The 14,947-nt window shown below is 37.6% G+C and overlaps 1 protein-coding gene across 1 annotated transcript; it reads right to left on the reverse strand.

The window, feature by feature from the left end:
• Positions 1-932: 932 nt before the first annotated feature.
• Positions 933-5,443, reverse strand: LOC103710116 (putative monogalactosyldiacylglycerol synthase 3, chloroplastic). The gene is made up of 8 exons (XM_008795731.5): positions 4,827-5,443; positions 3,852-4,024; positions 2,955-3,116; positions 2,689-2,830; positions 2,392-2,616; positions 2,231-2,293; positions 2,071-2,145; positions 933-1,521 (listed from the first exon to the last, which is right to left on the reverse strand). The coding sequence occupies exons 1-8, from the start codon at positions 5,151-5,153 to the stop codon at positions 1,261-1,263; spliced, it is 1,428 nt and encodes a 475-aa protein (XP_008793953.2). The 5' UTR covers positions 5,154-5,443; the 3' UTR covers positions 933-1,260.
• Positions 5,444-14,947: the final 9,504 nt, after the last annotated feature.

Here is a 14,947-nt window from a genome sequence, read left to right on the forward strand (position 1 = left end):
TCCATGAGCAAATCATAAAATTTGTAAATAAATAGTGAACAATTAGATGGTCCTGTATTAGTTTGTTTATGAAGAATAATATGACGAGTCCCTCGTAGAGGCTCGTAGTTGATAGTCATTCAATATTTTTTTCAAAAATTCAGAAAATATTGTAGGCATACCTCCCACTTAAGCTGGTGTGTGCTTCTCCTGTTAATAAAGATATCGAGACTGTTAGCAAATCTTAAATGACAGTATGATCTCAACTCAAGCTTGCACTTTATAAAGCTTGGTCTTTAGGCGATGCACCGCACAAGACTCTGAACTGAGAACCTCCTCTGAGGAGAAAATGTGTGTTTTTTAACTTTTTTTTGGATATATCTATATTAAAAGTGTATGAGCTATAGAAAAAGAGAGAGAGAGAGAGAGAGAGAGAGAGAGAGAGAGAGAGAGAGGTGTGTGACCGATCAGGTAATGTTCCAGTTCATGTACACTTAATTTCTTAAAAACGGACGCATAGAGCATGGGCATGAGCAATAGTGAGATTACCTCTACACTGTTATCTATATGACCAGTACAATAATTGAGCAAGATTAGGAAGCTTTCCATTATCTTCCCCTTCTGTCAAAAGTCAGTGATAGTACCATACGTTGATGCCTTGGAAGAGTAGGCTTGCTTAGTTTGTTGGTCTTAATTTGCCTGCTACATCATGTAATCCTATTTGCAAAAGATTCGATCATAAGCAGTCAATACGTCTCAAATACCTTTCAGCACAGGCATATCCATTGATTGCAACACTAGCCTATTTTATTCTGCAAGTGATCTTATCCACCATGCTTTTATATTTTTCCTTTCACATTGTAGTACTTATCTTCAAGCTTCAACTATCTTTGCCCAGTACCTGCATTATAATTAATTACCATAGCTTTTAGGCAAATGATAACTCTGTTCTCTGGACAAAAATTTTGCAGACATATCATAAAATGAAACTTAAATAATCAACCAATAGTTCACACACAACAAGAACATCTTTGAGAAAATTTTGACAGTCTCAACAGTGTCTTAAAAATGCAAATGATACACAAACCAACAGAAGTATTACTCCCCCAAAGTCCTTTCTCGAACCAAAACGCCAGCCCGCTCGCCTGGCTGCTTTTTTTACAGGATTCTCAATGGGGAAACGAGGCCATTGCCGAGACCAAAAAATGTCAGCTCTAGCTGCACATATCGCGCATATTCGAACTCCCAAAGCATAGGTTGGAGTTGTTGACGGATTGGCTCTTACATTGGTTGGTAGAATGATGAAGTCAGGGAATAAGAGATGCGAGAGAGGGGCCCGAGCTGTTGAGCCAGCTCATTGATGTCCTTGACGATGTCGAAAACAGCATCAGGCTGTGCCAGTTTCAATGCATTCTGTGACATCCTCTTTAACTCTTCTGATTCAGGGCCAAACCAACCAGCAACTAGACTGGCTGTTTGCTTTGAGCTTTTGGAGAACACTCCAGCTCCATTGTCAACGACATAGGGTACATTGCCAACTTCCTGCAGCACCAAACAAGATTAAGGTCATCCTCATCTTAGAAAACCTCTGACCAAAAGGACTGCCTGAGGATGGTTTCAAAGTGGCAGTGCAGCATGTAATGAAGCCAAATGACCAACATGAAGAATCCTGTATTCATTTGGTCCTACACATGGCATGCACCTTACACATACTATCATCTACTAGCCGAAATTTTAAGATGGCCCCTCGTAGCTCTCAGAAAGTGTGGGTAGCACATCACATGTAAATTATTTTCATATAGATATTACAGGTGACAAAAATATACAAACACAGCATGTTCTTTCATGGGTGAAATTTTAAGAAATGTCTCGCTGCACTTACACGACTGCCTATTTAGTGCGAGAATAGAGGTTAATTAGGGATTCAGTAGGTTAAAGTTTTAGAGTGCTTAAGACTATATTTAGTTTATCTTGACTAGAAAACTTAGGCATTGATGAATCCATGATAGCAAAATGGTCCTACAGATAAGACCATGCTTATTAATTGCTTAATATGGTATAGAGTTCGTGTGTATTTATTTCAGCACAAACCTGTCCAGGGATGAAGTCATTGAGGATAATAGGAAGTCCCCTAATCAGAGCTTCAGCAATAGTACCTGGTCCCGCCTAACAAAGCAAAAGAGATGCTCAAAGAATCAGCACTGCAAGAATAGCAGGAAGGTTGATTCAGATCATAATGAGAACAGCATACCTTTGTTATAATGCAATCACAAGCTCCCATCCATTTCTCCATCTGGGTCTCAAATCCTCTTATCTGCAACCACAAATCAACTCTGAATGGTTATGCTTCTAACCAGAGCTCTGAAAGCACACAATATATGTCTGCTTTACAGTCTGTAAGCATTTAAATACCTTCACAGGGATTTTCCATGGATAAGCCTGTAGCGCGGAGCTCAAAGTTTGGTTACGGCCACAAATAACAACTAGCTGCCCAATTGGTTTGTCATGCTCCTTGTCAAATAGAGATTCTCCAAGAGCCTTCGCAGTCTTCTTGACTGGACCCATTCCCTCACCTCCTCCCATCAGCAACGCTGCAGGCAATTCAGGATCCATCTCAAGCTCCTTTCTCAAGTCTTCCTGTTTAACACAGAACTCAGATCACAGAGAACTCCGAGAGCAGAACTACCAATTTGATTGTGGATAGCAAACCTTGACTAGAACTGCACGACAGAAGGATGGCCGGATTGGCAAACCAAACACTCGAATTTGAGAAGGCTCTAGGCCATCCAGCAATGCCTTCTTGGAAACTTCCTCTGAAGGGCAGTAGCATCTGTTGACACCAGTGTGGAACCTGAAGAAAATTGGTTTCTTCTATTAATTGAAGTTTGCAATGGAGAGCATTTGCTCTGAAATGCTACATGACTAATGCATAAATGGTAATGGCACCCAGAATTCCACATAGTAGTTGAACAAACCATGTGGGGTGGCAAGTGTTAAGGTCGGTGATGACGGTAACAAAAACTACTCGGTTCTGAAGGCCCTGCCACTTGAGCACCCACAGAGGAATGTGCTGCATGAGGGGATGGACACTGATGATGATGTCTGGCTTGTACTTCTTCAAACCAGCCTCCACCTTCCTTCAGCCACAAATATTAGCAAGTCAGACCTACAATGATATTTCCTCTGCTGAACTTGTGAAAATTTCTCCAAAAATATAAAGCGTGGTGAATAAATGAAAATGCTGTGGACAACAATGAGCCCTTTTTAAGTCAGGGTTGCTGCTGTGGACAGAGGTTTTGGGTTGCATGTATCTCTTAGTTTCCTCCACCTCTTTGTTTTCTTCTTACTTCGTTTTCTCGAGATGGTTTGCAGGACCACTCTTTTTCGCATTATTTCACCAATTACTCAGACACATGCAATAAAAAAAAAGGAAAGAAAGAAAGAGAAAACCCCTTGCCGCATTCACATCAAATCAAATTCAAGGGTCCTGTTTGTCGTAACGCCATGGCTAGCAATACAATGACCTCAAATATTTTGCAGCACAATACAAAATTTTCAACAAAAAATGGAGAACAAGTACAATGACTATCAGCAAATAGAAAGGAAGATCAAGCCAGGGTGTCAACATTTGCCATCCTGCAATGCATGGAGACAGCAATAGCATGAAGAAGAAACCTAAATAATATTAATTAGATTAAAGAGTGAGTCACATGGTTTAGAACGAAAACAAGATCTCATATTCCCATTGAGTAACCATAAATAATTCACTCCTAAAACACTGAGAATCGTTTGGAGAGAATGCTGTTGTCCGTGTTCTTCATAAGAATTTTGAGTAAAAAGAAAACAAGAGAACAAAGGTGAAAGAACCATACTTGGCATAGAAGGCAGCAAGTGAAGCAAGATATAAGCAATGGACCCAACGAGGAGAGGTACTGTGGAAGGCCACCTTCCATAGCTGGACATGCTTCACCATGAACTTGTATGACCGCTCCATATTGGTCAGTGGCCAACCAGCATGTTCTTTGAACAAATCCTTCACAAATACCTGCAATTTTTCATACGAAAGTGAAATCTAAGTAAGATCGTACAAACTAAACGAAACCATGCCCCAAGTAATCATGCAATTGACAAATTACAGCTGGTAGATCAATTAGGAGAGAAACAAAAACAATTTTCTCAAATAAGGATTAAGTTTTCTTTCTAAAGATCGAGTTTGAAACAAAACCAGCTGTACGTGTAGCACTAGTAAAAGCACTATGAACCTGAAATCAAATTTGACACAAGAAAACAAGAAATCTATTGAAACAGAAAGAGATTCCAGCGGAAAGAGAAAAAGAACAATATAATCACATAAATGCCCAAGCGAAATATCAATCAAGCAAGCAAAGAGTTAGAGGAGGGGATAAAAGGAAAAGCAAAGATCTAATCATTAATCCCCCCAAGAAAATCAGAAATTAGGATAACAGAACACTTAAATTTTTTTTACAAAAATAAAAAGAGAATAATTCAGCAATCCAAGGACTCCAACCAACAGATTTCCAGCAAAATATACAAGAAACCTCGTAAACCATCCACCAAATCAGAGAAAGACAACACTTCCGCATGTGAATTCGAGAAATAAGAAGAAAAGGCATAATACTTAACGCTCGCAGGACTCCAAGATTTCATCTTTGGATGTGGAATCGAAATCCCATAAGAAAAAGAACAAAATTTTAGCACCCTCAGGACTCCAAAAGAAACAAGAATTCTATAAAAGTAATAGGAAAAAAAAACTCGAAATCCATTGACCACGCAGAAAGACCTAGAAACAGGGGAATAGTCGAAGAAGGGTTCGAAGAATCTCCTACCCTGTATTCATCCCCGAACTCGATGCGGAAGGCGTCGCGTATGGCCTCGGCGGAGGCGCGATGCCCACCCCCTGTATCGCTCATAAGAATCAGCACGTTCTTGGTCCGCTCCGCCCCCAACTGGACGAGCTCCATGGTCCCCTCCTCCTCCTCCCAGAACCCGGGCTCGTCGTCATCGTTGAGCCCGCCGGCGCTGGCCTGTCCGCCCCACGTCAAGCTCCTCTTGTGCCTCCCCTGCTGCTGCTCCTGCTGCTGGTGGTAGGCCAGCACGCTCTGGAACACGGCCTCCCTTATCGACCTCCTCGGCGACGCCACCGACGTCACCATCGTTCCGCCGCCGTCGCCGGAGCAGGAGGATTCTAGTGGGGGCGCCGATCTCTCAGGAATTGGGTGAGAGAGCGAGAGAGAGAGAGGGAGGGAGGGAGAGGCGAAGGCGAGGGGAGAAGAACAGCGTTTTATTTCTCAACGGTTGGGAGAGAGGGAAGCCAAGCTGGCGAAGCCTGAGGCCAAGGCATTACTGGGCTAATTAGGTGTTTAGTTTAATTAAATAGCGGTGCTCTGTCGTTAGATTCGGGATTAGTTTCGGAAATTTGCCTCGGTTTTTAACTTTTAATGTTAACCGTCTGATTCGCATCTCCTGATGAAATCTACTCGCCAAGCGATTCGCCTGCGATGGCGCTCGGGAGCTATCCGTTCTGCTGTTCCTCAGCATCGGTTTTGTTAGGTTGTACCTGGGCTACGTGTCGTTTGATCCAGTAGGACGAGGAATAGCTTTTATTTAAAATATTTTTAGGTTTCCGTCCCGAATGAAGCCCACACAAAGAAGATGAGATGATTGGTGCAAACGCATGCTATATAGTGCACGCCGTGTAGAATATAATTTTTTTATTTTTAAAATATTTTTAGATAGCATTTGTCATCTAATTAACCTTATAGGTTAAGTTATTCTGTGACCTCAATTAGCTTAATCCTATAGGACTTAAGAATTAGGGTCAAATAAATGAAACATGTCTTCCACCAGGAAAAGTTTAAGGTGGATGCATTGTTAGGCTCATGGAAACACATTTTGTCAGCAGAATTTTAGGGCAGGATGTCCTGCACAAAGTTCTCAGCAACTCCTTGCAGGAAACGGTACAGGAAATTCTTTACTTAAGTTTAATGAACACATTCTTTCGATTTCCACCATTAACTTCTCCACCAAGAGACTTTAATAGCGAGCTAGTACCTTCCACAGCAAAGATGACTTCCCTTTTGTACCCAAAAGAAGAATGATGTCGCTTTACATAATTAGACTCGTAATTGTGGACAATCCTCCACATAATGTATACATTTACCTACAAGTCAAAAATATATAGAACATTAAGAGTCTGTTTGATCAATCCGATAAGCTATCCCTAAACAAGAAAATTTTTTTCCCAATTAGAAAAATTTTATCAAATTAGAAAAAAAAAACACTAGAAATCACCTCTTATGGGGAATCCAGTGTTCTCTCTTTTTTTTTAAAAGAATTTTATACCATCCTGGGGCTGCCTGGCACTTTTAAAGATTAAATTTTGTTTACTCGTAATCCATAAATAATTCGAACGTCCACGCAGGACCAAAATAATTATTAAAAGCAAGGATTAAAAATAAAAAAATTTAATTAATAAATACTTGACTCATATCAGTTTAATTCAACTAAGTTTCAATCCTAAATTAGTTGAGGTTTAGTAGATGGCTCATTGTATAATAACAACCAGTCAAAACGGTGGATCTCAGTTTTGCCTTTAAACCAAGGTGATGCCCATTTAGACTTTAGTGTGTTAAAATGAGATGGCGATGTCGGCATGGAAACAGAGCGCATTCCAATAACGGCTCTAGTTATATCCCAGATTATGGTAGGGGACTTCCTCCTAGGCCTATTCATCCATTATTGATAAATATTTGGAGATTAAAATTGAGTATTTCAACTTATGGCGCCGAACATATATTTAGAGAGGCAAACAAAGCAACTAACTAGATGACTTCTTTTGTTACTGATCATAATGAATTTGAGTTATAGAAACACTCATATGTATTACTAGGTTCTTTTAGAGATTTGTTGGTGGCTCATGCGAGTGGGTGTATCTACGTAAGACAGCTGATATAATCCAAAAAAAAAAAAAAAACTAAGTCTAATTTGGTTCTTTCGAGAGGGACCAATCTAAGAAAGAAAGGGTTACATCACTTACAACTAGAGTGCCCAACTTTTTGATTGATAAGTTGAAAGTATTGTTGTAACAACCTAGAATATCATCCAAAATGTTATTTGGGGTTCTTAATTCTGTATATGTACCTAAAATCTACCCAACGAACAACCGATGTGGGACTAAACACACGGCCGAACGGGTCCTCACATACTCTCTTCATTTAAGCCCTCATGTCCTCATCAGGCAAACAACTGTTGGAAAAAATTACATGTGCACGCGGCCCAAGACTTGGCTACATGCGCGTTTGAATTCAACGAAATGTCCGCTAGGACGTATTGCTGTGGATGCATAATGCTCTTGACTAATACCCCTATATATACTCCTCAATTTCATCCTATTCGGGACACGAAAAAATAGAGAAAAATATTGAAAAATTCTGGAAAAAATTTCTTCCTCATCTTGGCTACTTCTGATTTTTATTTTTGCTCTCTTATATTTTATTTTATTTTTTTTTCGTTCTTCGCTGGATTTGCAAATCCGATCGGATTCGTTTTGACTTCTTCCGAGACGTACTGAAGAAGAAGTTATAGGATCGTCGTATCTCCAAGGAGGATTGCCGAAAGATCTGTACGTGGGGGCAAATACTTCTTTGGGACAGCATCTACGTGCTTCGACCTGCCTTCAACCAGGCTATTTTCTCTTACTCTTGTTTTAAATTTAATATGAGTAGATATGTAGAATTTGCAACTTTATGATTTAAATATATTAAATGAATAGATTTATTTTGTGCTAGAATAAATTTCTTTTGCGATAAAATAGATTTATTTTGATGCCGAAAAAAAAATATATTATTTCTTTTAAGAAAATCTATTAATTGTGATTATAGATTTATTTGCTTATTTAGGTGATATATTGCTAACAATCCAAAGAAGTGTTTTATTTATTTTTTTGTTAGTAATATATAATTCGATAAATCATTCTAAAAAGGTAATAATTTGTTTAACCTCCAAGAAGTTTATCATACCTCTATTTGGACTCCTCAAGGAGTAATTTCCAGATCCCATTCAAACGAAAAATTCAGAAATTGGTTAATACATAATTTTTTTCATTGAATTGACTTATTAGATCTCAATCAATTATTCTAATAAGGTAATAAATCATTCCAATATTTAATTCATTGAATTGACAATTTAGATCTCAATTACAATAATTGATTTGCTAGTACAAAATTAGTAATCAATTATTCTAATAAAATAATAAGTCTTATAATTCATTGTATTGATATTTTAGATCTCAATTACAATAATTGCTTTGCTGGTGCAAAATTAGTAATCAATTATTCTAACAAGGCAATAAATCAATTCTAATATATAATTCATTGAATTGACATATTAGATTTCAACTACAATAATTGTCTAGCTAGTACTAAATTAAAAATTAATTATCACTAATTCGAAAAATTCAAACAAAAAATTTGAAAATTGATTAGTCCAAAATAACAAATTTAAGTTTGCACTTAGGCTTTTGTAAAATTGAATTTATTTGATTTCTCGTGATTATATCTACTAACTAATAGTGTCAAAGAAAAATTTGTCAAAAAGGCATACATGCCTAAAAAAGGCTGGTACTTAAATGAGCCTAGTGCTCCATCACCGATCTGGAGCTGATCTGGCTATTACTTTTTAGATATATCAACTAGATATTCAAAATACAATACAAATTTTAGTGCAATCTTTTGACATAGACTTTTTGCCTTCATTTAGGTTTCTGTTCCTTCTCTATAACCTTGAACTTATGGCCTCAAACACTAGTGCCTACCTTAGTGCCAAACCTGAAAATTTTGATGGCCATAACTTTAGGAGGTGGCAGAACCAAATGCGGTTCTGGCTCGCCACATTAGGGTTGATCTCAGCCGTAGGTGACAGCACCACTGAAGTTGATAACGGATCCAACCCAACTACTTCACGATATGCTACTCGCCAAAATCCAAACCGGAGTTCATCCTTCTTCCACACTGAACCTTCTGCCTCCACCAACACACCCTCTAGGACACCTGATGAGATAGACTATTATTGCATCCATAGAATCTTAGGTGCCCTCTCTGAAAGGCTATATGATATTTATTACACAGCCAAGAGTGCCAAAGAACTCTAAGACACCCTAGATAGCAAATATAGTCTTGATGATGCTGGAGTAAAGAGGTTCAAGGCCTCCGACTTCAATAACTTTAAGATGGTGAACTCAAAGAGCCAAGAGTGCCAAAGAACTCTAAGACACCCTAGATAGCAAATATGGTCTTGATGATGCTGGAGTAAAGAGGTTCAAGGCCTCACCTAGGAAAAACCTCTACTGGACACAAGAATGATGCTTATAATGTAGAGGCCCCACCTAGAAAAAATCAGAACCTACCCTTCAAAAATAAGCATTAGAAAAAGAAACCCTACCATCCTAGAAACCCTAACCACCAAAATGGAAAACCTATCTAATCCTAGGAGTAGAAGAAGAAGAAAGAAGATAGTGGTGTTCGTTTCTGTTATGTGTATTATCGGACCAACCATTTGTCTCTCTAGTGCTTCTATAAGAAGATTGCACCTCTTCAATCCAAAAAGAAGGGGTCCACACACAACCAGTGCTCAAGTCAACATGATGACTTCCGGCGTTGGCTCCTCTGAGACAGCTTTCAGGTCTGTTTCCTTCACTCCTGAAGTTAACATAACTTTACAAGCACTTGATTGGTGGATTGATACTGGAGCTGATATTCATATTTGTTCGGATCGCTCCTAGTTTTCTTCTTACCAGGTCTCAAGTGGAGGAGCTGTGATTATGGCAAACAGCTCGGAGGAGCGTGTGCTAGGAGTGGGACGTATAGACTTAAAGCTTACTCGAGATTATGGTAGAGGACTTCCTTCGAGGCCTATTCATTTATTATTGATGGATATTTGGAGATTAAAATTGAGTATTTCATCTTATGGCACCGAACATATATTTAGAGAGGCAAACAAAGAAATTGACTAGATGACTTTTTTTGTTGCTGATCATAATGAATTTGAGGTTATAGAAACACTCATATGTATTACTAGATTCTTTTAGAGATTTGTTGGTGGCTCATGCGAGTGGGTGTATCTATTGAATGCGTAAGACAGCTGATATAATCCAAAAAAAAAAACTCTAGTTTGGTTCTTTCGGGAGGGACCAATCTAAGAAAGAGAGTTGCATCACTAACAACTAGAGTGCCAAACTTTTTGATTGATAAGTTGAAAGCATTGTTGTAACAACCTAGAATATTATCCAAAATGACTAGTCGGAAGGTATTATTTAGATTTCTCAATTCTATATATATACCCAAAATCTACCAAGCGAATAATCGATGTATGACTAAACACAAGCCCGCACGGATCCTCACATACTCTCTTCGTTTAAGCTCTGACATTCTCATCAAACTAACGTCAGACTAAGTGTTCAAATCTATATAAATCTAATCACAAGCACTACGATCGGCCCGTGGTTAGCTCCAATAGATTTGTGTTACAGTATTTTCTAGTTCAACAGGTTATGGGCCGGATTCGCTTGAATAACATTTGTAACAACCTAGGATCTCACCTAAAATGACTAGCCGGAAGGTATTATTTGGATTTTTTGATCATATATAAGTATCCAAAATCTACCGAGCAAATAATCGATGCGAAACTAAATACATGCTCGCATGGATCCTCACAATTGCGATACAGAATTAGAATTGTATCTTTTGTGCAAAAAAAATAATTCATCTTCTTTCACGATGTCAATTGCTAGATTGTTCAACCACTTCTTCACGCAAGACATGATCAATAGTTGATATTACGGAAAGAAAAAGATATATTAGGAAAAAACTTCCTGCTTTCATCCCTGCCATATGAATCTTATATGCTGTTCAAACCATATTTGGCAACTAAATACCTCTATATTTGTTTTTTTTAAATGACCATCCACAAACCCAAAAGCCTAGAGTACTTCCAATGGCGACGTTTTGAGTAGCTGCTGGAGTTTTAGCCTTATCTGCCAAGGACTTAAAATTTATATTCAAATAGCAAGCTATCCTTTTTATACTTTCCTTGGAAGAATTTAAGATATCCTATAGTTCCTTCCCTTAACAGTTACATGCCCAATTTTCTTTTCAGGACCAGGGCTTTTATCTTCAGATTAACTCAAAAGAAAGGATATCTGATTTCTTACGAGTGGTTAAGCATTTGCTTGGCAATTACTTGGGGTGCATAAACTGAACCAACCGCAAGACCCTCCCTCCCTATAACTCGTGCTTAAAAGGTGGATGAGATATTTTGATGCACAGAGACTGGTAGGAGTTGACCAGCAGTTAGACGTGGACTTCTCTATTGCGTTCATAGATTTTAGTGGCGTCAGCACAAGATATAGAAGCGATGATGAAACAAATGAGAGGAAGGGCATCACCTACGCATAGGTGTGGGGATGAACATCGGTTGTCTGAAGGTTGGTGAAAGATTATAGCTTCTTTCAGACCATTCATGCATACCGGAATATGAATAGGCCCGCAGATTAGGTTGCTTCCTTTACTCCTCAGCATTTAAAAAAAGTTTTTTTAAAACAGTTATATAGCTATCCTTCCTCTCCATCATCTCCTTTCTCTCGACACCGTTGACTATGCTCATCCAAGAGCTATGTGACTAGCTGATGTCACAAAGTAATAAAAAAAAAACTAGTGCGAGAAACTTTAATAAAAACTAAAAATCTACCATGAATTTGGAGTGAAATAAATTTATCTAATAATTTTATTATAGAATAAAATAAATTTATTTAGAACAATTTTATTCTAGATCCATCACCATAGTCCTGATTCACCTAATAATTTCTCCAAATGTATGGGGCAGGCCAACCGCAAGGCCCTCCCTTCTAATAGCCCGCGCTTAAAAAGATGACCGAGCTAATGCTCGGTGGTCAACCTCAGGTAAGGTCATGGATTCGAGTCAAATAGCGTAATCCTTCCCGGTCTCTATCCTCCTATGAAATTTTTGAATAAAATTTCCAGATTTAAGAGTAAAAGAATGGATCCAGATGCCTCCTCCTCTAACTTTTACTCCTTGTTTTGCAACCATACCTACCTTGCATTAGTTTGACATAGAAGGATTAAAAGATTTAGCCTTTCAGGGTGTCATATAAATATTATTAGACCTAGAGTTCTTGAAAATGTCCAAGGTAAAAGGAGGACTGGAATTGTGCTTGGCATGACTGCTAGTTTAGATCCTGTGTTCTAACTTTTAAATCTGCCTGCTACTAGAAACCAGTCATTTGTATATCAGAAGGCAGTTCAAAAAAAGTTTCAAACTGATTTCAGTTTGTCCAGTTCAAGCTTCGATCTTTTTGTTATTTACTTTTCATTATGTAATTATGATTAGCAGAGGGTTTTCATGCATATATTGCAGATTTAAACAAGAATAAATCAAGGCCGGCCATCTTTTACAATTTCATAGTATTGATGAAATCTAATGGCCCACTTGATGTGATTCCCTCCAACTTACTCAAAAGCCTGCACATAATTTAAACAAGTTCATGGGAAAAGGTTCTGCACCAGCCAAAGTTCTTCAAGCTTTGTCTTTAAAATTCTCAAGCCAAGATTGAAAAGTTTCATCAAACCCTAATTTCATATGAAAATTAGACAAACCAAGGTGGTTGTGATCAATCCAGCATTTTATGTAACAGTGCTATGACCATTATAATGGCTATTATAATAATTTCGGCCACCTCCTTGATATTATTGAGATAAATAATATAGAAAATATAACAGCTATTATTTTTCATTATCCTTTATTATAATGGACAGTTATAACAAAAAAAAACGGTTGTTATATTTTTTGATAGCAGTTTATTTGTACTTTGTAATAAAATATTTATATACAAATTTTTAAAACTTTTCTTCAAAATTAAGTAATTGTTCACTTAAAAATATATTATTTTATGCAATAAAACAAAAACATGATGTTGTTATTTTTATCATTACCCATTATTTTTTGTTATAATTTTGTTCAGTGATCATTTTTAAAATTAAAAATTTCAAAAAGTATTTTTGAATTAAATAATATCTATTATAACCATTATTACGGTCAATAATGATTTCATTTGTCTGTCCTTATACTGAGATAATATGTTATTTAAAATCTTAGGCCAATTTGTATGAATACCTTTATCCCTGAAATGATAAGATAGTAATGGAACATTATTTTGGAGCACAGGATCTCACATGAGCTGGACTCTTTTTTTTTTTAAAAAAAAAAGGTGTCCCTCCTATGTTCTTCCATTATTATTGCCTCATTGTGAATGGTGTTATTATGGTTGATGGACAATTAATAAATAGCATTTACACAATATCACATCCTTTTAGTGTAATGTACACATCAAGTAAGTGATCCAGGATAGATAATGTCTCTGATACCTACCTATGGCATTGCCGGCTAGGACATATTAATAAGAACAGGATCAATAAGTTGGCCAAGTTGGGTATTGCTAATTAGGAAAGATCATCATCAAGAAGACCGGCCGTCCGCCGACACCAGCAACAATGATCGGTAACCAAGAACCACAGCTTTGTTCATCACCGGCAAAAATAATCTAATTATATATTACAACATTACTTGCATTTACAAACAACTAGCTTTGTCTTGCATTGAAGGTTGGAGTGGGAGATGGGGGGTGTGGGGGAAGGGATTCTCCTACCATCTTAAATTGGGTGGACAAGGCTAGTCTTTCCATGCACCTAAAGGGAGGGGAGGAAAAAACTTTTCTCTTTGTTTTCCCTTTAACAAAGAAAGGTAGGGCCTCTTACCTACACATGGTCCTTGATGGGAACTAAATATGATGATAATAATATAGCTATCCAAAGGATCTTCTTCATGAAGCATTCATTCGCATGCAAGGGGATCTTATCTGCTGCAACCTCCATACCAACCTTGCATCACAAACATACCAAAATATGCTTGGAATGTTGAAATTTTAAACTAATTTTCGTCAGCAATCAATTTGGCCTCAGGAAGATCCCTATCGACACCAAAAAGTCTTGCAAAAATATTAAAATATAGTTAGAATATCTTAGTTTAATCTAATTTGCGTTAGCTATCATTTTGGTCCAATAAGATGACTATCCCATCATAGGCTTGCTGAAAATCCAAACATAAAAAAAAGGCTAATTAAACTCGGTGATAGGCACACTACAACTCATTTAATAAACAAATTTAGACGATTTGACCCATTTACAATTCAAATTCATTTATGTCAAATCTAAATCCGCTTAAAGCAGGTCGTTCGTAGGTCAGATTGATGAGTCGAATCATAAATTATCGTCCTTAGCTATCGAAAGTATGCAGCTTGTCAGTGTTATAGTGTTGATGGCAGAATTGCATGGATCATAGGAGGGGATGACTTATGGTATCAAGAGCTTGAGGGCATCATACATCATTTTAGAGTAGGATTCTAAAACAGTGATAAGCTGGTCGCCAGACATGGTGATGCAGGAGGCACTCAATTTTTTACCTTTGGACATGTGGCTGATGGGATCTACTCCTTTGAAGCATCTCATGTGTATCATGTATGGGGAAGCCGACAGCATATCTCATTGCATTGCTTCTTACGTCCCCACCAGTCTAGTGCAGCCTTTTGACTCCACCTCCGTTCTTCCTTCCCAATTTTGGAACTTTTCGTATGTTAGCACAGAGATGTATTTGTACTATGCCAATGAACAGCCCACATATCAAAGAATAATGTTGCATATTTTCTCTAGAGAAAATATTGAGATGAGCTTGAATGTTTTGATCACGGAAATGAAAGAGTTATGTGCAATATACATGAAAAGAGAAAAAAAAAGAAAAAGAAAAAAGAAGCAAACAATGAGGTTACTTATGACAGTCACTATGATGAAGGTAACAAATATTAATGACATTATTTAATAGT

The sequence above is a fragment of the Phoenix dactylifera genome, chromosome 11 (assembly GCF_051530095.1).
Source record: "Phoenix dactylifera cultivar Ajwa chromosome 11, Ajwa_hap1_PhDact_Kaust_v1.1, whole genome shotgun sequence".
NCBI lineage: Eukaryota > Viridiplantae > Streptophyta > Magnoliopsida > Arecales > Arecaceae > Phoenix > Phoenix dactylifera.